Source organism: Typopeltis vanoorti, chromosome 15 (genome assembly GCF_054136105.1).
Source record: "Typopeltis vanoorti isolate ZY-2024b chromosome 15, IOZ_Tvanoo_1.0, whole genome shotgun sequence".
Lineage (NCBI taxonomy): Eukaryota > Metazoa > Arthropoda > Arachnida > Uropygi > Thelyphonidae > Typopeltis > Typopeltis vanoorti.
Genome location: NC_143563.1, coordinates 20,374,028 through 20,400,943, shown reverse-complemented (window position 1 = coordinate 20,400,943; position 26,916 = coordinate 20,374,028). Strand labels below are relative to the sequence as shown.

The 26,916-nt window shown below is 34.9% G+C and overlaps 1 protein-coding gene and 1 pseudogene across 2 annotated transcripts in view; both read left to right on the top strand.

The window, feature by feature from the left end:
* The first annotated feature begins 4,882 nt into the window (after positions 1-4,882).
* Positions 4,883-10,180, top strand: LOC150098462 (intracellular coagulation inhibitor 2 pseudogene; annotated as a pseudogene). The gene is made up of 2 exons (XR_016549513.1): positions 4,883-5,015; positions 8,115-10,180. The product of XR_016549513.1 is annotated as an intracellular coagulation inhibitor 2 pseudogene (transcript).
* Positions 10,181-13,956: 3,776 nt separating this feature from the next.
* The window catches only part of LOC150098461 (uncharacterized), a 55,182-nt gene continuing 42,222 nt past the window's right edge, over positions 13,957-26,916 (top strand). The window contains exons 1-2 of the mRNA XM_090405220.1: positions 13,957-13,998; positions 26,022-26,512. Of these exons, the coding sequence (XP_090261346.1) occupies positions 13,957-13,998; positions 26,022-26,512 (533 nt within the window). The remainder of the gene's footprint in view (positions 13,999-26,021; positions 26,513-26,916) is intronic.

The window sequence follows — 26,916 nt, the reverse complement described above, 5'->3', positions numbered from 1 at the left end:
CTGTGTGAACTAAACTGGAAAAACAAGACGAAAGAGGCGATCATTCGCTTCTCTCTCGATATTATGAATTTATGTACTAAATTTAAAAAGTCGATCTCCCCACTCCTCAACTACATTCTAAAGAGAGGATCCCACATGTTAGGTGGAAGATGAAATTGGAAATCTGAGGCGTCTTGAAAAATGCTATATTTGGTTTCGTTAGTAGAGTTATCGGATTATCTAGAAAATAAATTCAAAAAATACAAACTATTTATATGAAATTAAGAAACAATAGAAAAATGCCTCATCCCATCTACGCTACGAATATACTATAGCCTTACAAAGACCTTCGTGGGTGAGATCCACATAAAATAAAACGACTGTAGTCGAGCAAAAATTAGTGAAATTACTCTGGAATGCTATTTAGAAATTTAATTTTATTTATTAAATAAAGAAAAGACTTGTTAAAAAAAGGCAATTTTTAACAACTGCCCATTATCGAATCATATTCCAGCAGTTGGTAACTTCTCGAATCAATCTAACATATCACGCCTATTTAAACTTCAGTTTCGATTTAGAAAGTAGTTTAGTAGTTCCAAGGGACTGTCAGAAAAGACTAAATAAAATAAATAAATAAATAAATATCACCGTATCTTAGAGTCGCTTGGAAATGTTAAATTACTTTCTAAGTAATCAGTATTCTCGTAATAATCCGAAGTTATAATGATTTACCAGACCGTCGCTAATACGATCTTTCAATACGATTAACACTTTATCTCATTCAATTCGGATACTTGTGTAAAGAATTATTTTTTCTGCCAAAAATGACAACTTCAATCACAGTGCCTTCTCCTATACCTATTCAAGCCCACATTTGCTAATTCCCACTTACAGATAACCAGTACAAAGTGCAGTAATATGTCAATCTTTGGTGAGTTGCTTTCCTTCCTCATATTCACTTTGCTTCTCTTATGTCAGCTCTCAAAACGCGAGCTGATATTGATTATATATTATTATATAATCAACCAAACCACACAATGTCCCTTGGTTATAGTAAATCGCCCTATTGCTAAAAATAAACACATCGTCAAAAATGCACCCATATCTTTTTTTGTTTTGCGGGGGGGGAGGAAATCTGAGTTCGAATACTGTCAATCACACAAAAAATCTTAATACTTACTCCCTAATTATTAGTATAGTGTTTTTTTTTCTCTCATATGGAGGTGTAAGGGATTTTCTTCGCGGAAATTCGCAAAGAAATTTCTGCATTTATTCTGCCGCAGATTACAATCCGTGAAAGAGATGATTTTAGTGGGTGGATTTACTGACATATAGTTACCCAAAACTAGCATTATAAGACGACAAATTGTGGACCATAATTAGCCATTTCAATAGAATGATTATGGAACGTTTAGTATGTAAACGATATGAAATCGAAGCTTCAAAGTCGACAGCTATAAAGGATTGTTTATCTGCTTCTCAGGAGATAAACACTTGGTTGGGAGACAAATAGGCTTCTTCGACATTCACCCATCATGTGATGGGCGGGACACCTTTTCGATCAGGATATCAGAAATCCAAAGTTTAACTCCACTCAGTACAGCATATTTTTCTTGGCTATCACATGCAACGAATTTTCACAGCTTTACCTTTCATTTTAAGTAGAGATAAATAATCTGTCCTACGAGGATATAATTTATGCACCAAAACTTGTTTAATTTACATACCTCGAAGAGCTCTACTAACTCCATACGTTCATGTTTTCATTTCATAGTTACATGTAGCCGTCATATAATGGAGTTCTGTAGAACACGTGCTTGATTAGTAGTTTAGTAATTTAAGTATGTGACCCAACTGAGGTTGTCTCATAACATCCCTAACACACATTCTGTCAATCTTTGGATGGGATAGATTGAAACCTGTACGAGCCCCTGCATTCCGATTTCGGAATGCAGGGGCTCGTACAGGTTTCCAAAATGAAGATGATGTTATAATATATATAAAAATAATACACAAGTTAAATTCAGTACATTACAGGAAATATTGAAAAATATTTCCTGACTGCATGACAAATACTGATTGCATACTGAAAAAATTAAAAAAAACGCGCAACCAACTTCATCACATATATTGTGCAAATAACTATCAGCTCGGATAAGCCCTTTTTCATTCCCGTATAGGGAGTAAGCGTGGCCGTTTTAGCCCTGTCTAACTTTTATAGAGTGAGGGGGCAGTTCAATATTTACTAGTAGCCAATCAAAGAGAGCTGGAACAAGGCTATCACCAATTATGCGGCACGAAGTGAAAAGACGGCTCAACAAGTGCCACCATCTCGTGATCTCTAACCTTAACACAATATATTTAATGTCTGAAATAGTGTGGGTTGTACTGTCAATTTCTTGAGTTTATGGGACGAAAAACCCTAGTTTTCCGGGAGAAAAAACCGCTTGCCCGTGCCAGAGATCGACGAAATCGGGAACCGGTCGAAAAAAGGCTTAGAAAAATTTGCTCCAGTCGCCGACTAGAGCAAATTTTTCTAATATCTAGTTTTCTAGTTTCTTTGAACCTAAGTCTTCCTTTGTGCAGTCGTGCGCCGTGGTGTAGAAACGCCACACCCGCTGAGCCGCACAGACTGCAAATAAACTATTTGAGCTTTAACTTCAATGATTTCCATTCCCACTTTCTACCTTTTAAAGGTAGAAAGTGGGAATGGAAATTGAAACGGTCAAAGGCATCCCTTGCCAAAATAAGGAAAATCAAAGCCTTTAGACAATTGTGAAGATGATTATACTGTTCACAAGACCGATATAGTTTATCCGAGATTATAATGCATGTTAATTATACTGCAGGTTTTGTGTCTTCTAGGCAATTAGAATTATGTCGTATTCTAATACATGAACCATTCGTCATTTTCGATCTTTTATTGACTTCCATTAAATCCTCTTAAAAACTTCCAACGCCAATTATATTATTTTCTTTAGGAAGTATTCCGAAATCTTTAAATCATAACTTTTGAAAATCAGTAGGCATCTCATCCTCACCTTTAGTTGTCGCTAGTGCATGGATGCTGATGATTTGTAGAATTGAGTACGAGATTGCAGAAGGCATCTGCTGTCATTTTATATCCCTAAATCGTAACTATTGTGATTGTCCGAAATCATTAGAAATGTACGGTTTGTTTTCCTGAATTGGATTATGAAATAATAAATAAATCCGCTAACTCCTTTTATTCTTCTATAGGAAATAGGCGAGGCCGTTGTAGCACTATCTAATTTCTGGAAGACTGCGGGAAAAGTTCGAACTTCACCGGTTAACAACCAGAAAAAGGGGGTTGAAAACTATCCCACTAATTATAAATGACATACAATGAAGAGATGGTTGTCAAATGCTGCCATCTCGTGCGATCTAATCCAAAAACCACATTTTTATTATGAGAAATACTGTGGGGGTTTTAAGGTCTACATTCATGAGTTTACATGACGAAAAACCCAAATTTCCAGGAGAAGAACTCCTGTTTTCCATGCTACAGACGGACTCATTCGGCACCTGATAGAGAAAAGAGTTTGAAAAAGTTCCACTTTCTGCCACTAGAATTGAACTTAAATTTCACATCTAGCTCTGTTATTATTGTTATCGATTTTTTTTCTTTTTATCGGAGCATTTCTCCTAATTAGACTCTGAAGCAATTTTATCATGAAAATGTTTATTATTGTGATTCAACTATATAAGTTCACTTCCCTTATTTACTAAAAAAATCTACCAAGGTTGCCAACATCTCGATCAAACATTGAAAATTTCGAAATACCAATGACAACCGGTTCGAACCTAACTAAATGGTTTTGAGCGCCTCCGTAGCGCAATTGGAAGAACGAAGGTACATCGCGCCCTTCGATTGGAATAGGCTTAAGTTCGATTCTCGTCGCTACGGGAGGAATCTTTATCTGGTCGATTTCAATCGAAGGTGAGTTAGCCGATCTCATACGGGGGTAGCAGGGTTTTTACTGCCGGTAATTCCGGTTTTTCATCCCGCATACAGACAAATCGGCCCTTTACAACACACGCAATTTACAGACAAAAAAATACTAGTTGTGGTGGTGTTGGATGTGGGCGGTAGATGGCGTTGATGGAGATGATTCGTAGTAGAGGTTAGGTGTTGAGACAGTTGTAGGAGTTCTCCCGCGATGAGTCTTCTGACTCCTTGGAGGTATCAGGAATAATAATAATAATAATTACTATCTCCAGTTTTGCTTTAACTACGTACTTAGAATGAGGATTACAGGTGAAAAAGTAATAATACACTAAGTTTGGGGGAAATGAAAATAAACCCATGACACCAAAACATTATGACTAACCAGCTTATTTCCTGTCAACCACACTGCATTATTGACCGATTTTAATATCATAACTGTTGTAGACGATAATGATTTAGTATTTTGAAGCCATATATTTAAATACTAGGATACACTAAAAAGTTTCATTAACAACCAAATTTTGTAATGAACTTAAGTTGCTTGCTAATATATAATAATTATACATTAGTAAACATTGGCTTTAATTTTAAAATTAATGAATGATTATAATTTCACTAAATATGGAGAACTTACTACTGTATTATTTTACCGTTACTGTTATTTAATATATTAAGAGAAAAAAAAAGTTCTTCTTATGTAACTTTGTCCGTACAAAGCTATTAAGTTACTAAATTTTTAATATTTATTATTATGATTATGATTATTAATGTTTAAACAATAATATTTTTTCCATAATAAACTTCTAAATGAATCGTTTAAGCTATACATAATCCATAATAGCTTGCGCAATTCATTCGAATTTTTTTAGTGCAAATGTTGAGAAAATTTAGCCGCAGAGTGTCGCTCGTGTTTCACGATATTCTCAGCAACGCCACGTCTTTAATAATTTGTAATTGGGATCATGGCTGTATACTGAAAAGCTTTCGCTACTCTAATGCTGGTTTTAATTATTAAGTAGATCTGTTCAGGAGAAATTGTACTGATTGCCAATAATTCTTCTGAAATGTAAGTAGCTTATGTACCTTTAATATATTTAGTTATATTTGTTCCTTACTCGGTTGCAGGATAAAAAATAAATACGTAAATAAATAACTGTAGTTTCACAGAATAAATTTCGCATTTTCGTAGTTGTGACAAATTCACGACAGTAAAGTTGGACAACATATTATTAGTCTTGTATTGAAACATTGTTCGGAAGTGACGTCAAAAGTACTTCTACACGCATTTGACCTGTCTTTTCACAGAAAAACTATTGGACCAGTTCTTAATGTTTCACAACGCTTTAACTACTGATTTTCAAGCATGTTAAAGCCATTTCATCTTAGCATGCCTCATTAATCGGTGTGGGCTTTTGAAAAGGTCGTGTTGGACAAACGTGTTTTCGCCTGGCGCTGCGCTAACACGTGACCAACTTATGTTTCATTCGGTGGCGTAACCATGCGACAGTGCACGAGATAGCCAAATAGTAGATAAGAAAAAAACATGAAATTAAAAAAATAGCTAGAATAAATAAATGACAAAAAACACATAATATAAAACAAACTTAAAAGAGAAATAGAAATAATACAGCAAAAAAAAGCGCTACATTTTTAATCCTTGAAACCTTCTATCGGTTCATTTTGGCCGACTTTCCAAAATGTTACATAACCTCAAACTATTTAATCGCATCAGGTTTCTGGTAAAGTGTGAGCAGTGAGCTCCTTTGCAATGTTTATGGTTTTGTGCGAAAAAAATATTGGCAGTTTTCATAGTTGATCTGGGATTCTGTTATTAACATTAAAAGTAAGAAATCAGAAAACAGAATTACTATTATCTAACAGTTACAAGTATGGTTATCGATTTTTTTTATACTACAACACTATAGTTTCAATTATATATGCTGTATATATTATTTTATTATTATTTGAATGTAGTTGTATGGGCGAGTCGTCTCTTTATTATGCGAGGGTGGTCTAAAAAGTTTGAAAAAACGAATTTATAATTACATTTTTTTTTAACATAATCTCTCCCGTCCAAGTGGTGGTTCTCAGTAAGATCTGCAAAATACCCCTCTACAGCTGCAATCATCTCTTGATTTAAAGAAAAACGCTGATCAGCGAGGAAGAGTTTTAGTATTGGGAAGAGATAGAAGTCAAAGGGAGCCAAATCTGGGGAATAGGGTGGATGTTCCAACAATTCATAGTGCAGATCCCTTAATTTTCCCATTACCAAAACACATTTGAGGGCAGGTGCATTGTTCTGATGAAAAATGATTTTTTTTTTCTTCTGCAAACCGGATTTTTTCTCACGAATTTTTTTCGTCTAGTCTGGTTAAAAGATCGGAATAATATTCCCCCAGTTATTGTTTTACCCTTTTCAAGATAATTATAAAAAAAATCAAAAATCAACTAACGCCTTTTTATTCCCTAATAGGGAGTAGGCAAGGCCTTTATACCCTATCTACCTTTTGGAGACTGAGTGGGCAGTTCAGTCTCTACTGGTGGCCAATCAGAGATAGCTGTCCCATGTCTATCACTAATTATAGCAGCCACCGATGAAGAGGCTGGCAAACAAGTGCTGCCATCTCTTGGTACCTAACCCTAACAAGATATGTCACTCTGAAATAATGTGGGTACTACGGTCGATTCTCTTGAGTTTACGGGACGAAAAACCCGAGTTTCCAGGAGGAAAAACCCGCTTGCCCATTCCAGAGATCGACTAACTGGTCGAAGATAGACTTAGAAAAGATTCCTCCAGTTAGCGACTAGACTAGAACCTAGGTCTATCTTCAAGCGGCCAAGCGCAGAGGACGCAAGCGCCACTTCCACTGAGCTACACAGGCATAATAAAAAAAAATGCCTTTAGCATCCCAAAACACTGATGCCATGACCTTTCTTGCTGATGGAACTGACTTTGTCTTCTGGCACTGAACAACCGACTTCTGTCCACTGTTTTGACTGATGTTTGGACTCTAGTGTGTAATGGTGAATCCAAATCTTATCGTAATAAATCGAGCACAAAATCAGTTTTATTCTTGTTAAAACGCTCCTAGCACTGTTCAGAGATTTTCATGCGAGTGCGTTTTTGATCTGTTGTGAGCAAACGCGGCACCCATCTTGTGCAAAAATTTTTTTCATTTGCAATTCTTCATGCAAAAGGGATACTTTTATTATTTGAATAACAACGCTTTTGTTTCAGACAGCTGGATAAAACAAACTACTTGATAGAATGAGGTGCCATTTCACGCGGAATCTTGGGACAGATGTACCAACTTAGAAAAGAAAAAAAAACCTTGCCGACAGTGCTGCCATTTATGGTCGAGACTGAGAACTTCTCAAACCACCCTCGTAAACTCAAGAGCAAAAGCATTATGAAGTGATAAGATAAAGCCAAGGTAATAGCTTTGCACACATCTTATCATCGACTCCAATTGACCACAGAAACTGTACTGAAGTATTCTGTGCCAACAGATCAGAATAAAGGCCGGAGATCATAATTTGAATCTCATAATCATTTGAATGATTATGAGATTCAAATGATCTCATAATCTTCGATGGAATTGACATCATGATAAGCCGGCGCACAGAGAAGCACCCAGAATATTTGGTTTTCCAATTCAGTCCACTCTTGCACAATGCCAACACTGAGACAGGGAGCATTATGTTACTGGAAGAGTCTGGATCCATCAGGCAACATTGTCCCCATGAAGGGCAATATTTGGTCGAAATAATTCCCTTGTAAGAATTAGATTTTAAGCTGCGTTCAGTAGAGGATGAGAGTACCTCATGTTTAAGATATTAAATATTAGTAGTTTACTATATCTGTTTTAACTGATGTTATTCTTTGACAACATTTCTGTATTGCTACTAATCATAAAGACATTTTGTTAATCATTATATTACATTTGTATTATGAATAATTATGACGCTGGTTTTGAAGGACTAACAATAACTCTTGAATTTCGGGATCATTGTTATTTATAAATTTGAATGCTAAAAATTTTTCCACCACTGTTTATTATAATTTAAGAATCGTTGATTCATTTAAATAACAGGATACGTCAAATATTGTAAATCGATTAAAAATCCTAAGTCACATAAGTTATTTTTCTTTTGTTTGTTCCAGCTGGCACTTTCATACCATCTGTCTCTCTCTCCTTACTTATTACCAGACCTTTGGAATTCCTGTATCATTATGTCTAATCTCCAGAGTACATCCAGATCTAAATCCCCTCTTTCCAGCCAGATAGCGGTGATTAACAACAACTTTGCTCTGAATCTGTACAAAAGGTTATCCTCAGAAAAAGGAAATATATTTTACTCACCGTTTAGTTTGTCCACAGCCATATCCATGTTGCTGTACGGAGCAAGAGGAAAGACTGCAGACGAAATTAGAGAGGCAGTGGGTTACAATAGCGGCAATCTTAGAAATGAAGACATTCCCAAAGCAATTCAAGAGATATTGGATTTAATGCTATCAGCATCCACCGAAGAGTATGCTCTCCAAGTAGCCAATGCTGCATTTGTTCAAAAGGACTTCGATATTAATCCCGATTATTTGGAGGGACTGAAGAATTATTTCAAAGCTCTTGCAAGAAATGTCGACTTTCAGAAAGAAGGAGAGCGAACGAAAACTGAGATTAATTCATGGGTTGCAGAAAACACAAATCACAAAATTACTAATCTCGTGGATTCTCTGGATCCGGATACGGTTGCTATAATTATGAATGCGGTGTACTTCAAAGGTACGTGGAAGAAACAGTTCGATCCGGAAAAGAGCCGTGAGTGTCAATTTTATAATAATGTATTGGAGTCGTCACCCAAGAATGTAACCATGATGTGCATGGATTACCAGGTGTTTCCTTATGCCTTCATTGACGAACATAACTTGAGAGTATTAGAGCTTCCGTACAAAGGCGAAGATATTGTGATGAGGATTTTACTACCAGAAGAGATGGACGGTCTGCCTGAGCTAGAGGAACAACTCTCGGAAGAGCTTATGAATAAAATCAGCAGCAGTTTGAAGGAAGTAGAAGTGGAAACGATCGCGATTCCTAAATTTAAATTGGAATATTCAAAAGAAATGAAAGGAGTCTTTGAAGATATGCAAATGAGAAGTGTTTTTAATAGAAATGCCGATCTTAGGACAATCAGCGAAACTGGTAAAATTTGTGTTTCCTCAGTTATCCACAAGGCTTTCATTGAAGTAAACGAAGCAGGAAGCGAGGCAGCTGCAATCACAGAAGTGAGAATTATGCTCAAATGCTATAATCCTCGCATTCCGAGGATCTATGCAAACCATCCATTCTTGTTTGTAATTGTGGACAAGAGAAATGAGATGATTCTTTTCTGTGGGAAAATTACCGAGATGTAGGAAACTAAGGCCTAATCTTTTTAACGGATTACTGGAAGAATAATAAGTTGTGCTTTCTTTGTTTATTTCCTACATAGCGATGTATCAACTCGATGTTTCTTGAAATGTCTTGTAGCAGTGCTGTTAGTGAAACTCTGCTGATATCATTTTGTAATACGTCATCAATGATTGATGAGAAATAAAGGAATTCTGTGAGCACATCACAGAATTCCATTTTCGACGAATTGTTCTACTATTTGCTTAACTTTAGAGTGCTGTGTTATTCAATAAAAATGTTTTCGAAGATATTTTATGTAATTCTTCATAAAATGAGGCTGTCTGCTCAGAAATGTTGGAAACAGTTTACATTTTGAAGTACGAAAAACCATTATCATCCTATTAAAAAAGCGACTGTGATTACGTGATTTTATTTTATTTTATTTTATTATTTTTTTTTTTGGAAGAAAAAAATTATCCAATGTAGACACTATAATGAACTTTTTGTTGACTTGAAACACTGCAAGTATTCTGATCAGATTCTATTGGCAGTGGTGAATCAAGTTTCTTCACAGGTGAAAATGCACATAAATTAGATAGAAGCTTGGTATGCTGCTTTTCTCTGAGATAAACATTGCCGTATAAACTTTTAAAGTTGTATTTTTATGTTGGTGCACCTGATGTGACCCTCGGAAGCTCCGTAAGTGTCTACTGTGCTCTTTGGTGTGGAACACCGGATTCATTCCGTCTCGCTCTCAAACAATATTTATAAATAATTATTATATTTATATTTTAAGTATAATATAAATTTGATTAAAACACAGAATAGTTAAAACATTGTGGTACAACTAATGCTTTAGTACATACTATAATCATTATATACAGATAATAAAATAAACGAAGTATATTAATAGAAAATGTGTCATTTTTTGAGTGAAGCAGAAAGGTAAAAGGATTCAGGATTTAGTTCACTTTTGATGGTATTCTAACTGTATTCAAGAATTTTCCTTTAGCAGTGGACTCAGAAAATTTCCACTTGCTTAGAAATACGACTACCTCGTACAATATCACTTTAACATACGGAGAATGCCAAAAATCTCAGTTGCGTCATACGCGCATAATTTTAGAAAAGACACATTTTACCGAAGACAAGTTTATCAGCCGCCATTTTGAACAATGTGGACAACACGCTTGCCAAATCTAAATCCCCCAACTTCTGACTATACAGACAACTGAAAAGATGTTGTCTATAGCGGACACATAGTCAACTTGGTAGACCTCCAGACCAGCATTACATGCCAAACCCACAAACTTTCAAGTGAAACTCTGCGTTCTGTGGGTGAGCATGTAATTTACCAATTTCTTCACGTTGTCGACAATGGAGGACAGAATATCGAACATGTTGTGTAACCACACAATGTGCCGTGTGTACTCTACCTTTTCTGACGTTTTGAATTACCATGCGATATTGCAGCACCATGCATCGCCCTAGTGGCAACATTTAGAACTAACTTTGGTTTTTGCTCAAAATTCCATTCCAACACACATCACCATGTTATATATTAGATCGTTCCGCTGAGTAGTAACCCAGTTTGTAGCCTTCCGAAATGTGAACTTTAATTGTAATCACCTTTAATAAAAACGTTTTGGAAAACGTTTAAGAAAAGACAAAGCTAATAAGAATGGAAATCCTGCTGGAGTTTAGTCAAAATACGGAATAGTCATCATTAACGAAGTCTTGCACATAGAAAGGAGTATCATAAGACATAAGAAATTATCCGATAATATTACAGTGGTGTACAAAACATAAGAATATACACTATGTCTGAAGAATCAAATGGCTGGAGAAACCTGACCATGCAATTTTCAGATCTATTCCGTTTATTATAGAAATAAAAATAAATTAAAACCTAGCGCAGACCTTCTGCATTATCTCCTCGTTAGCTTGGTTTGCAATTCATAATAACAATGATGTGCAATGGCTATCAGCTTCTTGTATGTGTTATTCACATAAACAATTCTCGAAAATCCAACAAAAGAATAATTAAGATTATTATCTTCTGTTCTTAAAAAACTATCTAGATACCTTTTGTAGAAAAATAGCATAGATAAGTAATCATCACAATCTTCTTGGAGGATTTCTAATTGTCAACAGCTGCGTCTTCTCAGATCCCACTCTGCACGTTTCTTTCAGTTCTCATTCCATAAACCTCTCCACCATCTCCCTCACAATGAACACCGTAGAATTAAACGTTTGTCTTGTTCTTTTTATCCTTAATTTTCAATGGCCATCATTTTCCCCTCCTTCTCTGGAACTGTCTATACCATTTCAAAGTCTCTATCCTCTCTGTAACAGGCTGTTCAACTTTTATCTCTGTCCGAATATATGCATTTTTCTGATGATCCAAACGGGTGACTCTCGTGTTTTCTGTGACGTAATCCATTTTGAAAAATCCTACTTGTCTCCAATTGTTGTTTGTGAGTTTCCAGTACTTACAATCCCTAGGTTATTATACACTCTAAGTATCTTATTCGTTTTTGTTAAACCATTATGGCTCAAACAAAACAAAACATGATAGTAAATATACAATAACACTCCTGGCTCTATGATATCAGTTGGTAAAGCGGTGAAATATCACTCATGGCGGATGACAGTTTTTGACTCCGCCATGGGTGATATTTCACCTGGAAACATGTTCGAAAAAAATCAAGAGCAGGAGAGTTAGATTATAATAATTGATGAAAGGAAATAAGCAAGATGGCGAAAATATAATTAACCCGTCATTTTAATACATACAGTTCTCTGAGTTCTGTAGCACATAAGCTCCTTAGCCTAACAGTGTCTGAGAATCTGGGATATGGATAGTAACTTCAGGTGAAAAGAAAAACCGAAGCTATTTCACAGAAGAGTTCGCATAGTTCGCTGATCCAGATTTAAATTACAGAGACTCTTCCTGTAAGGCAAATAGACCAAAGAAAACAATAGAATCTAATAGTTCACTAGGTGAACCCAATTACATTTAAGTCCAAGAATTTCTTAATTTAGATGACGCAATGGACTCTTTATTCCTCTATATTCAGCTAGCAAATATTCCGAGACAAAGAGTACAAAATCATGTAAACGTTAATCAACGTTTCGAGCCTTATTCGAAGCGAAAGGAATCAAATAAAGTTCTCATGAATATGAATTGTCTCTAAATTGGCTATGAAGTGGAGAAGATATACATGAAAAGCTCTGCTTTTAAAGATTTCATAAAGTACGTCACTTAATAGCTCATTCTTAGGCTCTAACAATATAAATGTTCACTATTAATTATTATTATTATCATAACTGTTACACAGTCAAAATAAGATATCGTTTAAACAACAATTCGCTGGTCATACAGAGCACTTCAGATTCTACCCAAGAATCTAAGAATAGTCCGTCAGGTAGCGTCGTAAAATATGGACTGTTCCAAGTAATGCTGGGTTTTGTAGATCATATGGGGTCACTTCGTCGATGTCTAATTGCTGTAAATAGTTGGAAAGCTTCTTTGAAATTGCGCCAAGTGCACCAATAACTATTGGGATGATTTTGGTGTGTATAAGTCACGGCTAGTCAACTTCGATTGTCAGATCTCGATATTTAGGAATTTTTTCCAGTTCTTTGTTGTTAATGTTGTTATCACTGGGTAAATAAACGTACTTATGGACACAAGACCACATTCTGCTGATCAAACTTCAGAAATCTGCCATGGCACAACATGCAATTGAAATCACTAACCACAGAATCCGATATGTAAACATGAATGTTTATACAAAGAAATTGCTAAAGTCCTACTTCTTCGACCTAACCTCAATTTATTGTTCCAAAAGAATGAGATTTTGTTGTCCTCAGTAGCATTACATAAATTTATAATCTCTTATATATTTTGTTTCTAACTAATTTTAGTTAGTTTCATCCCAATATTTTAACCTATAAACACACGACTTCCTACACAGAAGGATTCCAACTTAACGCATGCACTGTACTGTTTCTTTATGGAATTCTTTATTGTTGTTCGTTGTTTGTACTGATGATGTCTTCCGATAGGCATGAAGAAATTTTTGCGTAATAATTTATTTGGACTGTGGTACTATGTGTTATTCTAAACTTAGTGGTCGGATACCATTTCAATGGTTCTTTCCTTTGAATATTTTTTTTTCATTGTAAAATATTCCAATGGTAGCCGCTAGACCGAATTCATAAAAAATAAGTCGGGGTCAAAAATACTAAAACACTTAAAATACTGTATTTAGTTTATGAATTAAAATATAAAAGCGGGATTTTATAGAGCATCTTTATGAAATATTGAACATGCGAAATGTCGTATGTGTAGCAAGTTCCTAATTTACAGATAACTGGAATTTTTGCAGAAAATATTAATAAAATGAAATACGAACGCGGTCAAAATGAAGCGCCAAGAGGTTTCATTCAGTGTACTGTATAACGAATCGAAATATGGGATATTAAAGATTCATCCTCGTTTAACTGGCGAATAAATATAGAAACTTGGAAAGTTTCGAAAAAAAGAGAGGGCATATGGGAATACAATCCTCAGCAAGCTAATGCAAATAACTGTTAAGCAACAACATAAAAATGACTACTGGATACTTCCAGGAGTTTGTGGAAAGAAATCAAGTAAGATATTTAATAAAATTAAATATACGCTTCGAATATCAAATGATGATTGACATACACTCATCACAGGTATTTCCACAGAGCAAATATTTCTGATATGGAGATTAATCATTTTCCACATTGGAAAGCAATAATTATACAGAAAACCTGAAAGGTGGTTACATAATTGACTTTTATTGATGTATATTAAAGATATACAGAAAGTGAACAATTTTATTAAGTTAACCTTCTCTTAGTTTCATATAATTGATAGATTTAAACAATTCTTTTGTGTAGTAAAAACGTTTATATGGCAAATGTTATCGGGGAGTTATTTATGACGTTTGAAACGTTTTGTCTCACTTGTCTATGGTGTTGTTATAAAAATTGTTCAGCTTTCTCGTGAAGAGAATTTTTCAAAGTATTCATACCTTTTCTAGTGTTTTTTATAAATTATTTCACTGAATAACAAGACATCCGACATTTCAAAACAACGTAATTTATTGATCCTGTGTAAAACATACATTTACAAAAACAACTGTTTTGCAAACTTTAAAGATACATACATAAAAATTAACATAAGATATTAGTAAGTATGAACAATGTGATAAATGAAAACATATATAACTTCTAATCACTTGAAAGTAATATAAAGAGAACGATAAGTTAAAAAATATTACATGAATTGTTCATTGAATTAACACTCATAAAATTGTAAGCAAACCTAGCACCAAATTGTTAAAAAATTGTTAACAAACCTAGCACCAAATTGCAAACGAAAATTTTCCCAATCTTCGAGAGATCATATGTTTAAATATTAATTTCAGTTTCTAACATTTTCCAAACATGAATCTTTCAGTTGGAAAAAATGTTCTAGAACAATAAGTTTTTTAGAACAAAAAGTAAACTAATTTCGAATGTTTTACACTAAGATATGTAAATAACATATTAATGCTTAAAATACATTAAACAAGAAACATTGATTGAAATAAAGAACTTTTAGTTAAGTGATGATAGGAATCTCTGACATGTTATTGGCAAGGGAAATGTTATTTGGACTAACAGTAGTGATTCCATTCATTTCAATTTCAAACAATTCCAATACTTTTCTATAGGAGAGTAGTTCTGAATGTAAATTTAGAAATTTTATGTAAATTCAATGACGGTAAAATATATAAATCGCATTTAAAATTAAAATGGTTTGTTTTCATGCAAAAGGCAGCAAAACTTGTATATTAACTAACAAATGGATTTTCGAATTGATGGAGTGGGAAAATGCCTTTCTACAACCGTTCACAAGAGAATGGTTTTTGTTTGGAATGAACTTAAAATGGGTTTTCACATGGTTGGATTCGGAAAATATTTTTCCTAATATCTCAAAAGATGTTTTTCTTTCACGTGAACTAATAAATGTCTTTTCATTTTCTTTCATGCGCAACAACGTTTGCCACACTTTGCACAAGTGAAACACTTCTTACTGTGAACGCCTTAATGGTTTCTAAGATTACCTGATTGTATTTGCCTACTCCTGAAAGAATTGCATTCATATTATACAGCGAAATGTGTTTTATTGAATATGAGCCAATAAATGGCTTTTCAGATATCGAGCCTGTGAAAATTACTTATAGCAACTCTCAAAGTTGAATGGTTTTTCTTGGATATAAGAAATGAGGTTTTAAGCTATTTTTCTGAGAAAATAACACTCCACAACTCTCACAATGGAATTGATTTTTGGGGTTGAACTAACATATGGATTTTCAAGTTACTTGACTTTGAAAATGCCTTTCCACATCTCTCACAAGTGAATGGATTTTGTTTAGTATGAACTAAAAAATGGGTTTTAAAATTACTTGAGTTTGAAAAGCCTTTCCACAACTTCCACAAGATAATGTTACTATTGGGTATGAACTACCAAATGGGTTTTCAAGCTCCGTGATTGTGAAAATGCCTTTCCACAAATCTGACAATGAAATGGTTTCTCTTGTGTATGAACTAACAAATGGGTTTTCAAGTTACCTGCTTGTGAAAATGTCTTTCCACAACTCTCACAAGAGAATGGTTTTTCTTGAGTATGAACTAACAAATGGGTTTTCAAGTTACTTTTCTGTGAAAATGCCTTTCCACAACTCTCACAAGAGAATAGTTTTTCTTGAGTATGAACTGACAAATGGGATTTCAAGTGGCCGGATTGTGAAAATGCCTTTCCACAACTCTCACAACAGAACGGTCTTTCTTGAGTATGAACTAAAAAATGGGTTTTCAAGCTCCACGAGTAAGAAAATGCTTTTCCACAAATTTGGCAAAGAAATTGTTTCTCTTGTGTATGAAGTAACAAATGCATTTTCAAGTTACTTGACTGTGAAAATGCCTTTCCACAACTCTCACAAGAGAATGGTTTTTCTCGAGTATGAACTAAGAAATGGGTTTTCAAGCTCCGTGAGTGAGAAAATGTCTTTCCACAAATCTGACAATAAAATACGTTCTCTTTTGTATTCATTTTCAAGTTATTTGACTGTGAAAATGCCTTTCCACAACTCTCACGATGGAATGGTTTTTCTTGAGTATGAACTAATAAATGGGTGTTCAAGCTACCTGAGTATAAAAATACCTTTCCACAAATCTGACAATGAAGTGGTTTCTTTTGTGTATGAACTAACAAATGGTTTTTCAAGTTACGTAACTTGGAAAATCTTTTTCCACAACTCTCACATTGGAATGGTTTTTGTTGGGTATGAACTATCAAATGAGTTTTCAATTGGCTGTACTGTGAAAATGCCTTTCCACAACTCTCACAAGAGAATGGCTTCTGACGAGTATGAACTAATAAATGTCTCTTGAGGTTACATGACCGTGAAAATGTCTTTCGACATATCTCACAAGATGTTTTTTCTTCCGTGTGAACTAATGAATTTCTTTTCATTTTACTTAATACGGAAAAGCTTTTGCGACACCGTGCACAAGGGAAAAACTTCTTACTCTGAACGACTAAATTATTTTTAAGATTACCAGACTGTGTGTCTCACGAAGGAATAGTTGTGAACAAATATCTTGCATAAAGTGTTTCTCAGTAATTTTGGAAAATCATTTATTTTACCATGTATTGCACCGGATATTTTTCGAACATTTTCATATTAACAGAACTATCTGAGAAATAGTTTGCATACTGGTGTTCACAGAAAGAGAGTATGTTCAGCCTTTCTTCTTTCCCATGTCTCAGCTGATTATTTCATTTAGTTTCTAAAAAAATTAGATACAATTTATAATAGACAGTTGTAACACAGACGAAAGTTATTCATACTAAAATTTGTTTAAAGTACAGAAAATTGAATTATATAATGTTCTGAATATATTAATTAAACGATGTTCGTTCCTTTCATTATAAGAAGTTTGAAACATTTTTGATACCCAAATACTGTTTACTCGAATGTAACTCGTCCTCTCGTATAACTCAACCCCTGATTTTTCGTCAAAAAATTCAGGGGTTGACATATAGGTTTAAACACGTTCACTTTGGGGCAATAATAACTCGTTGCCCGTGCCAACCAACACCCCATCTCCAACAGCTGCTATACTGCAGAAGCAAGAAAAAGTAGTAGTACTCTGCCTAATTCAATAAAATCAGGTACTGCATAAGGTACAGAGATTCAGTACCTGATTCAATAAGGTTCTGAATAAGGTGCGAACTCATTTGCAGTCTGTGTAATATAGTGCAGTTAGAGAGAACTGGAGTAAAAACGGCACTAAATAATGAATCTGATAACTCCTCCCACGAAATCTATGTTGCACAGACTGGGATAAAAAACCATATGTTGCACCGGCAAACACATTATCTAACTTAAAGTTCTTGTCCGTTTTCAATTAGATGAAATAAGAGTGTTTGATTGCATTTGAAATTTTTGATGTCAGTAAGACAGACTACAAATAAAATTCTACAGTCAATTGAAATGAAAATGCTATATTATGTGTGAATCTGCCCACCAGTTATACTTGGAAGCAGCATGCAAATAAGGAGCAATAAAATTCAAACAAAGGGTGAAATGTTGTGAGCTGAGTCTGCCCGCGCGACTCGGAAGTTCTACACAAACGGTAATGAGCAAAAAACGTCACCCCTTCGTGAATATGTTAAAATTAAGAAATATATAGTAAATGTTGTTATGGAAGTTGCAGATATTGTGGAATTCGTTTTGAATTCGTTAAGAATTAGCATTTCAGCTCAACAACTGTCGGTTTACCTTTGTCGATATTTTTTAATGCACGATCTTTTTTTTAATACCACTCCGATCATATACAGGACAGATAGAACATCTCCATAAGCTGTTCTATCTGTCCTGGTCTACCATTATTGTGTGTTTCTTGCTCTGCTTTCACTTCTCATTAGTCACTCGAATACTCATTAAAGACTGTTCATTACGTAACTCGTCTTGGAAATTACTGATAATTTTTGCTTGAAATAATTGGGAAAATGATGTTGCTATTTGGGTATAAGACGTTGACAGTGTGCACAAGGAAACTGTTCTTGAAGCCGTAAGTAGCAATAGCGAGTAGGAGATTCTTGTTGTCATACCCAGTTTCAGTTTTTTCCTGAAAACTTTACTTTCGGAAAAACCCTGCATATATCTCGCACCATGGTGTTTTAGCTTTAATTTTGGGAAACAAAAGTACGATTTATATTCGAGTAAATACGGTAATAGTAAATAAGTTGGGTGAATATAAATCTGCTTAATAAAGGCTTAATTTCATTAGAGTGTTGAAGCAAAACACCACGGCTTTCTAATGACATCAATCCTTATTAATTTTCAAACCTTCTTCACTTCAGTAATGAATACAAAATTATAAGGCAGTATGATAAGCTATCAGTGAAGACCTTTAAATTTATTTATTAAAAGGTGTTTTATAAAAATGTAAAACATATGACTATGCAAAATGTTATGAATTTATATGAATTAATAATATAAGTCCAGAGAATTTCTTTTGCATTTAAAACTAGTTTTATACTCATTTTCTGATACAAGTATGTGCAAAGCCTTCATAATAAAATTTTTATTTTTGTACATGTCACAGGTTAACCCTGTACAATCGTTATCCAATCAGAGCTAAAACAACTCTATGATATGGACAATTTATTGTTATCACGAGATCAGCAATCTCAAACCAGAGTATAGCTCCCACTCGGACTCTGTTAAATAGTTATTATTACTGGGGTACCTTCGTAGCCCAGTCAGTATAGACAAAGCCCTTTGGTCGGAAAGACCTGGGTTCGTTTGCCTTCCGTGATGTGAGGAACCTTTATCTGGTCTCTTCGACTAAAGGTGAGTTAGCCTGTCTCATACAGAAGTAGGGTTTTTTCACCCGAAACTTGGGTTTTTCGTCCCGTATAAATGGTAATTTTCCCGCTGGACACACACACAGATCTACAGTGATAAATATTTAACACCCCATCCCCCTTGAGGGTACTCAACTCGCTCCAACAGGGACGGTAGAAAAACTCGATACGAATAAATAAATAAATAAAATTACTGGGTGATACCTCTTGAGTCCAAGAAATGATAGAGATAGGAAACTGCACTCTATGAAGTCTTTGTTCACGCTGTTATGCATTGTTACCCTCCATAAAACATGGCAACATTTCAATATCTATTCCATTTATGCCACTGGCGTACTTTCGGTTAGCTTCAGATGGTGGATTGAGTGCTAGAAACAGAGCAGGTGCCCTCCCTCGATAAGTTTTTGGACTCCTTGGAGGTGTCATAATACTAATAGTTATCTACTTCCAGGTTTGAATCTCCCTGCATTCCGAATTTAAAACTGACTCTCTGAAACGTACTTCCATATAAGATCGGCGAAACCAAATTCTCTGAATCGTGTCTGAAAATGCAATATTGTTCACACGACTTTCCGCTTACTACATCTTCCTTTGTCAATCAGTTCGCACGGTCGCTTTTAATTTCTAAAGTTGAATATTTATTTGTACTTAAGAAGTAGTACAAATCAATAAAAAATAGTGATGATTAAACAAGAGTGATGAACAGAAAAAAATACAAGTGATAATATAGAGATTGGTATATATATATATATATAGATAAGTTTTTTTACCTTGGATAATGTATATTAGGGTTACCAAGTAATTTTATAAACTTGGTTAATTTTACTAAGAATAGTGATAAGATCTTTACCCACCTTTACAATGAGTTGCCCTGGTGTTGCACCACCTTTAGACTTGAACTACGTTCAGGCGCAAACTTAACTGTTTGCTTACTTGGGATGAGTAAAATTAACCAAGTTTATAAAATTACTTGGTAACCCTAATATATATATATATATATATATATATATATTTTTTTTTTTTTTTTTTTTTTTTTTTCAGAATTCATTTTTACTCGGTTGGAATATTATGAAAAAGCTTTAATGACTGATACCGAGTACCAGTCATTAAAGCTTTTTCATATATATATATATATGTATGTGTGTGTGTGTGTGTGTGTGTGTGTGTGTGTGTGTGTGTGTGTGTGTGTGTGTGTGTGTGTGTGTGTGTGTGTGTGTGTGTGTGTGTATACACATATACAGTATACAGGGTGTTCGGGATAAATTTGACAGTTTCGTAAGGAAAAAGAAAATCTTCTTTGTATCTATTAAATTTAATGAATTGACAAAAAAACATTACACGCAGAGTTAATTACAATACTATCAACAAGATTTACTCAAAATAACCACCATTAGCATCGATCACAGCTTCAATTCTGCTTCGGAACCTCGAACAAGCTGATGCTACAGTCTCCCTGGGAAGGGCTGCAAAAACTGTTTTAATTTTATCCATTAACTGGTCTTTTGTATTACTGGAAGTGCGATTGGTGTCTTTTTCAACTGCGCCCCATACAAAATAATCCATGGGGTTAAGGTCTGGGGAGTTTGGAGGCCAAACATTTGGACTGGTGAAGTCGTAGAAATTTTCAGACAACCATTTTTGACTTTTCCCAGAGGTGTGGCAAGGGGCCGAATCCTGCTGCCATACATACGGCCTACCATTGGCTACCCTTGTTATCCAGGGCTTGACTACAGTTAGCAACTCCACGAACAAAGCCCGAATTCCAATGCCAGGGTTCTTCAACACCTGTTCCTGCAGATTTGCGAGGAATTCTGCTGTACGAACGCAATCAGATCGTCTGCTAGGGATCTTTCTTCTTGCTACATCCTCGTAGTCACCATTGCAAGTCTCTAGTTCATGCCTGATTGTTTTTACTGTATTCAGGGAGCATTGGGCAGCAGTCGTAATATCCTTATTTTGATGGCGGGCACGAATCATCATGATACAAGTTATTCTCTTCCATGATTCAGGTGGGTTCCAGCTATCCATCCTTTCTGACATCTTGTATATGAATGAAGAAGGGTCCAAACTTTTAAATGAAGAGAAGTGTGTGTTAATACATGTAACTTACGGAAAAATATAATTAATTATAAATATGTCAAATTTATCCCGAACACCCTGTATATACAGGTTGTTCTAGACTTACGACGGGTTTCCGTTCCAACGTCTCCGTCGTAAGTCGATTCTGACGTAAGTCGACGACTTTTTTTAATTCTTGATTTGTTTGATTTCGTTTATAATTTCATAAATTAGATTTCTATTTAACTTAAAACGGTTAAAAATATATAAACTTACAGAAACATTTCTAAATTATTTATTAGCACATATACATATAAATAAATACGAAATTAAGAAAGAAAAATTTAATAAAAAAATACATATACACATATCAAAAATGGTGAATTTTTGAAATTCCTTCAAATATTAGTTAACATAAACGAATAACTTATTAACTATGTCTTTAATTAAACAGGTGAGTTACTGTAACTCATTTGGACGATATGGTTATTTCTCGCGATCGGAGCAGCTTTTTTAATCAGAAAATTGTTAATGTTGTCTGTTGGGATTTTTTTCCCTTTTCATCTTCATGAATTTTGCGATAATATCTGACTGCTTCTCGAATTTGCTTTTCGACTTTGGCGAAGCTTTCCAGCAGCTGAAGTCCTTGATTTAGGTTAAATCCTTTTACAATAAAATTTTTTAACGATTTCTCTTTTTCATCTTGCTCATTATTCCTTTCTTCTACAACTCTTTCATTTCGGAAATTCAAGACTTGATCAGTCAATTCGCCTTCTATATCGGAAATAGTGATTTCTAGATCCAGTTTTCTTGCAATTTCAACAATTTCTCCACCAATTTATTCTAACATACTATGCTCATTGTACTCTTCGAGTGTCTCCTGCAGTAATAACTTCTTCCAAATTCTTCTTCCTCGCATATATTGTTCCGATACTTCCTTCCATGAAGTTCCAATGTTCTGGATACAGTGGTTAATATCGTAATTTTTCCACAAATTGCGTAATGTTGTAGCTTCGTTGTCCATTGCTGTTATTGCTTCAGAAAATGTAGTTTTCAGATATGTCTTGAATTAGCAATCGAACCTTGATCTATAGGTTGAATCACATCTGATGTATTGGGCGGTAGAAACATCACATTTATATTTTCATTCAAATCACCGATGTGAAGAGGATGTCCTGAAGCATTGTCAAGCAGCAACAGAATTTTAAAAGGAATGTTTTTTTCAAGACAGTAGGCACATACTTCTGGAATAAACAATTTAAGAACCAGTCTTCGAATAAAACAATTGTCATCCAAGCGTTAGGATTATTCCTGTAGTAAACCTGCAATTTATTCTTGTGAATGTTTTTCAAAGCTCTGGGGGTTTTGTGAACAGTAAACAAGAAATGGTTTTAATTTAAAACCAGCAGCATTTCCCCCAAGAAGAAGCGTAACCCTATCTTTAAATGCTTAAAACCAGGCGCCGATGTAGCTTCTCTGGCATTCTTTTCCAGAACAGTCCGATTTCATCTACGGTAAAAATCTGCTCTAGCAAATAGCCTTCATCTTTTATCATCTTTTTCAGATTTTTCTTGAAAATTTCGGCAGTTTCGAAATCAGATCTAGCAGCTTCTGCCGTTATTCGTATGTCATGTAAGTAAAATCGACTTTTGAATTGATAAAACCAACTTTTACTAGCGTGAAATGTATGCTCGCCATATTTACCTTCTTGTTGTTTCCTAAAATTGTCAAATACTGCGATTCGTATACAAAAGCAATGTGATATATGTCTGTATATGCTGGCAGCAAAGTTAAATTAGAGAATTTTTAATAATAATTTTTGGCCGTCGTAAGTACGAATCCTCGTAAGTCGAGGACTACCTGTATATATTTATATATATATTATGTTAAAGATACCATGCAATTTTATAAGCTAGCTTTTTTAATCCTTTTTCCCAAGTAAGCAAACAGACAAGTAAGTCAAGTTTGCTGCTGCACGTAGTGCAACACTAGGCAACTCGTGGTAATGGTGGAGCAAAATTGGAACGGTATCAAATGAAATTTTACTAAAACAATTAGTAGCCATACGAAGACGAGGTACTGCTCTAAACTGGTTCAAAGATTACTTAACTGCCAGATGACAAATACAAATTGTGAAAATAAACAACATAATCAATAATAAAGTAAGAAAATAAGCAACAGCAGCTCCAAAATAGTAGACTGCGGTATACCACAAAGATCTGACTTAGGACTACATTTATTTAATATTTATATCGATGACTTCTGCAATCGTAAACTAATCAGTAAAGCAAATACTTTGGCAGATGATATAGTACTATTTTTTTTTCTTCTAAAATTAGTACTATATCATCCGATCAAATGCAAACCACAGTGAATGCTGATATTTAAAAAGTAACAAATTAGATCCAGACAAATAAACTTAGTCTGAATGTCTCAAAAACTAAATATGTAAATTTTAATTTCCGAAATATAACAGCAAAATGAAATGACAGCAATTCAGCTGGAAACCGCATATTACAGAAGTATGCAAGGGTAAGATTTATTCTATCTCGAGTCTTCTTTTTAAAGAGATTCTTAACTTTGAACCTTACATTTGGCGACTATACATAGACGGTTACACAATAAATTAACACACATTTTAACCAACATTAAATATAAATATAGTGAACGCAAAATATACTCTCTTAAATATCTTACCTCTTAGACAATTATCTATTTACAAGATACTACTTTTAGTAAAGACTGATTATCAGTAAGTATTAGAAAAGATACTAATTCTGTAGAAAACCTGGCTTAGAATATTTTATCGCAAAAGTGCAGAAAGAAATAACACACACACACACACACACACGCACACACACACACACACACACACACACACACACACACACACACACACACACACACACACACACACACACACACACACACACACACTACATCTATTTGGCTCCAAAAATCTTCAACGGTTCTCCGTTCTCGAAAACAACATGAACACATACCGAAATCTGATTAGACGGTACCTAAATGTTTGGTGAAAAGGAGCTGATATATGGTAGAGTCAGATACATGGAAGTCAGATGCCAAATGCTGAAATGTTACGTGTGGTCTATTCTGCTCTATGGAGTTGAAACATGGACATTGACGGCGACAACCATGAAGAAAATCGAAGCCTTTGAGATGTGGCTATACAGAAGAATGCTAAAGATATCATGGACAGAAAAAATTACCAATGAAGATGTCTTAAAATCCATTGGCAAAGCTAAACATCTTGTACAAATAATCAAGAAACGAAAAACATCATATCTTGGCCACATCATGAGAAACAGCAAATACCAACTTCTACAAACTATTTTGATAGGAAGAATTGATGGCAAAGGAACTAGAGGAAGAAAAAGAATGTCATGGTTTGACAACATCAAGACGTGGACAGGAAAGAGAAGTGCACAACTGCTCAGATTAGCACAAGAGCGCAGTTTGTTCGCCAAGATGGTCGCTGACCTTCGATAGAAGATAGCACAATAAGAAGATATGGTAGAGATACGTAGCCGTTTTCATTACGTTTTATATTTAGTATGCGAGAAGGTGGATTGAAAATAACTTTTCAACTGTTTGTTTCAAATAACCAGTTTGTTGAAAGGTAGTAAGAAGAAACTGATGTTCTTTGTGTTAATATCGTCTTCACACAGGAGTCAGCGAACACATTTGCCTATCGTAGAGATGATACCAGGTTTTTGAGGTAGATTGCGATGGGATTCTGCATGGAGATATCTGTTGATGTGAGTTGCTTTCCTGTAAACAGAGAGTTTTAATTTCTCAGAAATTTGAGTGAGTTTGACGTCTAGGAACGGAGAAGAACCATCAATCTCTAATTCTGCAGTGAATTGGATTTATGGGTGTTGACTGTTGTGGAGGTCAAGGAAATTCTTTAGAGATTCAGGACAGCGACTCAGATTACAAAGATGTCACCGATATCTCCGTGCAGAGTCCGATCATCTCAAAAACTTGGTATTATATTTATGCGACCGAGCGTGACCTTATTTTGTCCAGACAGAAAAATCCATTAAATGGATTTATGTCTTGAAGAATATAAAAGAGACGTCATATATTCATCAGAACCAGATCTAGTGCTCTGTCGAACTATGTCCTGAATTCTGCTGATGGTAATGAAGGAACTTCATTCGTCCAGTCTTATAGGACAAATCTGAAAATATCTTTCAAAGCTAAGATGAATTGGAAAGAATTATGGAAGCCAAAGAAATCGTTCTCATTCAAATAGATCTCAACAACAACCCCAGCTGTAATCTGTAATTTTTTCCCCATGAATTAGGAAATGAATTGGAGGCTTATATCCTCAAAGCCACAGACATATATATATATTTTTTACCGCTAACTACACAAACGCCATCTGCCGCCGCCACTAGTATTTCCAAGGACAATCACAAACCCGCAGTCGTCTTGCTGGAGAGAGGATACGCTAACTACTCGACCAACCAGACTGGCTGGTTATTCCAACAATACAAGGCAAAAATACAAAAAATTCGAGAACACAGTAATTGTAGATTGTGCAAATAGAAAGAAGAAACGGTACAAGACATTTTAACTGGAGGCAGCAAAATCTCACACATTGAGTAAAATACAAAAGCTTATTGTATTATCTTAGCTACAATATCATAAAAGGCACGATATTGTAGCTAAGATAATCCATTGGCACTCATGTAAAAAGTACGGGTTTAAAGTATCTAAAGACTATTGGAGGCATAAAGTTGACCACAAAGTGATTGAGAAAGAAAAAGCTAAAATACTTTGGGATTTCAAGGTCCAGACTGACAAAAGCTTGGAATGTAATACACCTGATATAAATGTGGTTGAAAAAAGGGAAAACCAGAGTGTTCAGTTTATAGAAATATCAGTACCAGCAGATAATCGAATTGACGAAAAAGAAACTGAAAAAATTAAAAAGTATTGCGAATTGCAAGTGGAGGCTGAACGAATTTGGCACAAGAAAACAACAGTTGTTCTTTTAATAAAACGTGCTTCAGGTGCCAGCCCAAAAACTTTGAAAAAACATCTAGAAGCACTCGAGTGGGATGGATTAAAATCCGTGCAGCTGCAAAAGGCCGCTCTGTTTGGCACAGCATTTATATTCAGAAGGTATTTCCAAAACTCATAGGCCCTTGAGTAGGGCTCGAATTAGTGGAATATAAACAGCCTTTTCCTTAAGGCTGAAATCAAGCGTGGAAGAATATTATATATAATTGTGTGGGGGTGGGGGGTGAGTGCGTGCGTATGTGAGTGTGCGTGCATGCGCGCGCGCGCGCGTCTACTTCACATCAGTCTACTTCCCTACACAGCAAACAAACCAATAAATAATAATTAACCGGTCTCATCCTCAGATAGACTTAACAAATCAGATTCAAGGATGAAAGCTGAGAAATCACATCTCAACCAAGATCAACAGAAAAAAAAAGGGAAAAAAATCCATGAATCACATTTAAGTGCTGTAGTTACAGTGCTTAAACATATTGAAATCAAAATTATAAATATATATGTCTCAT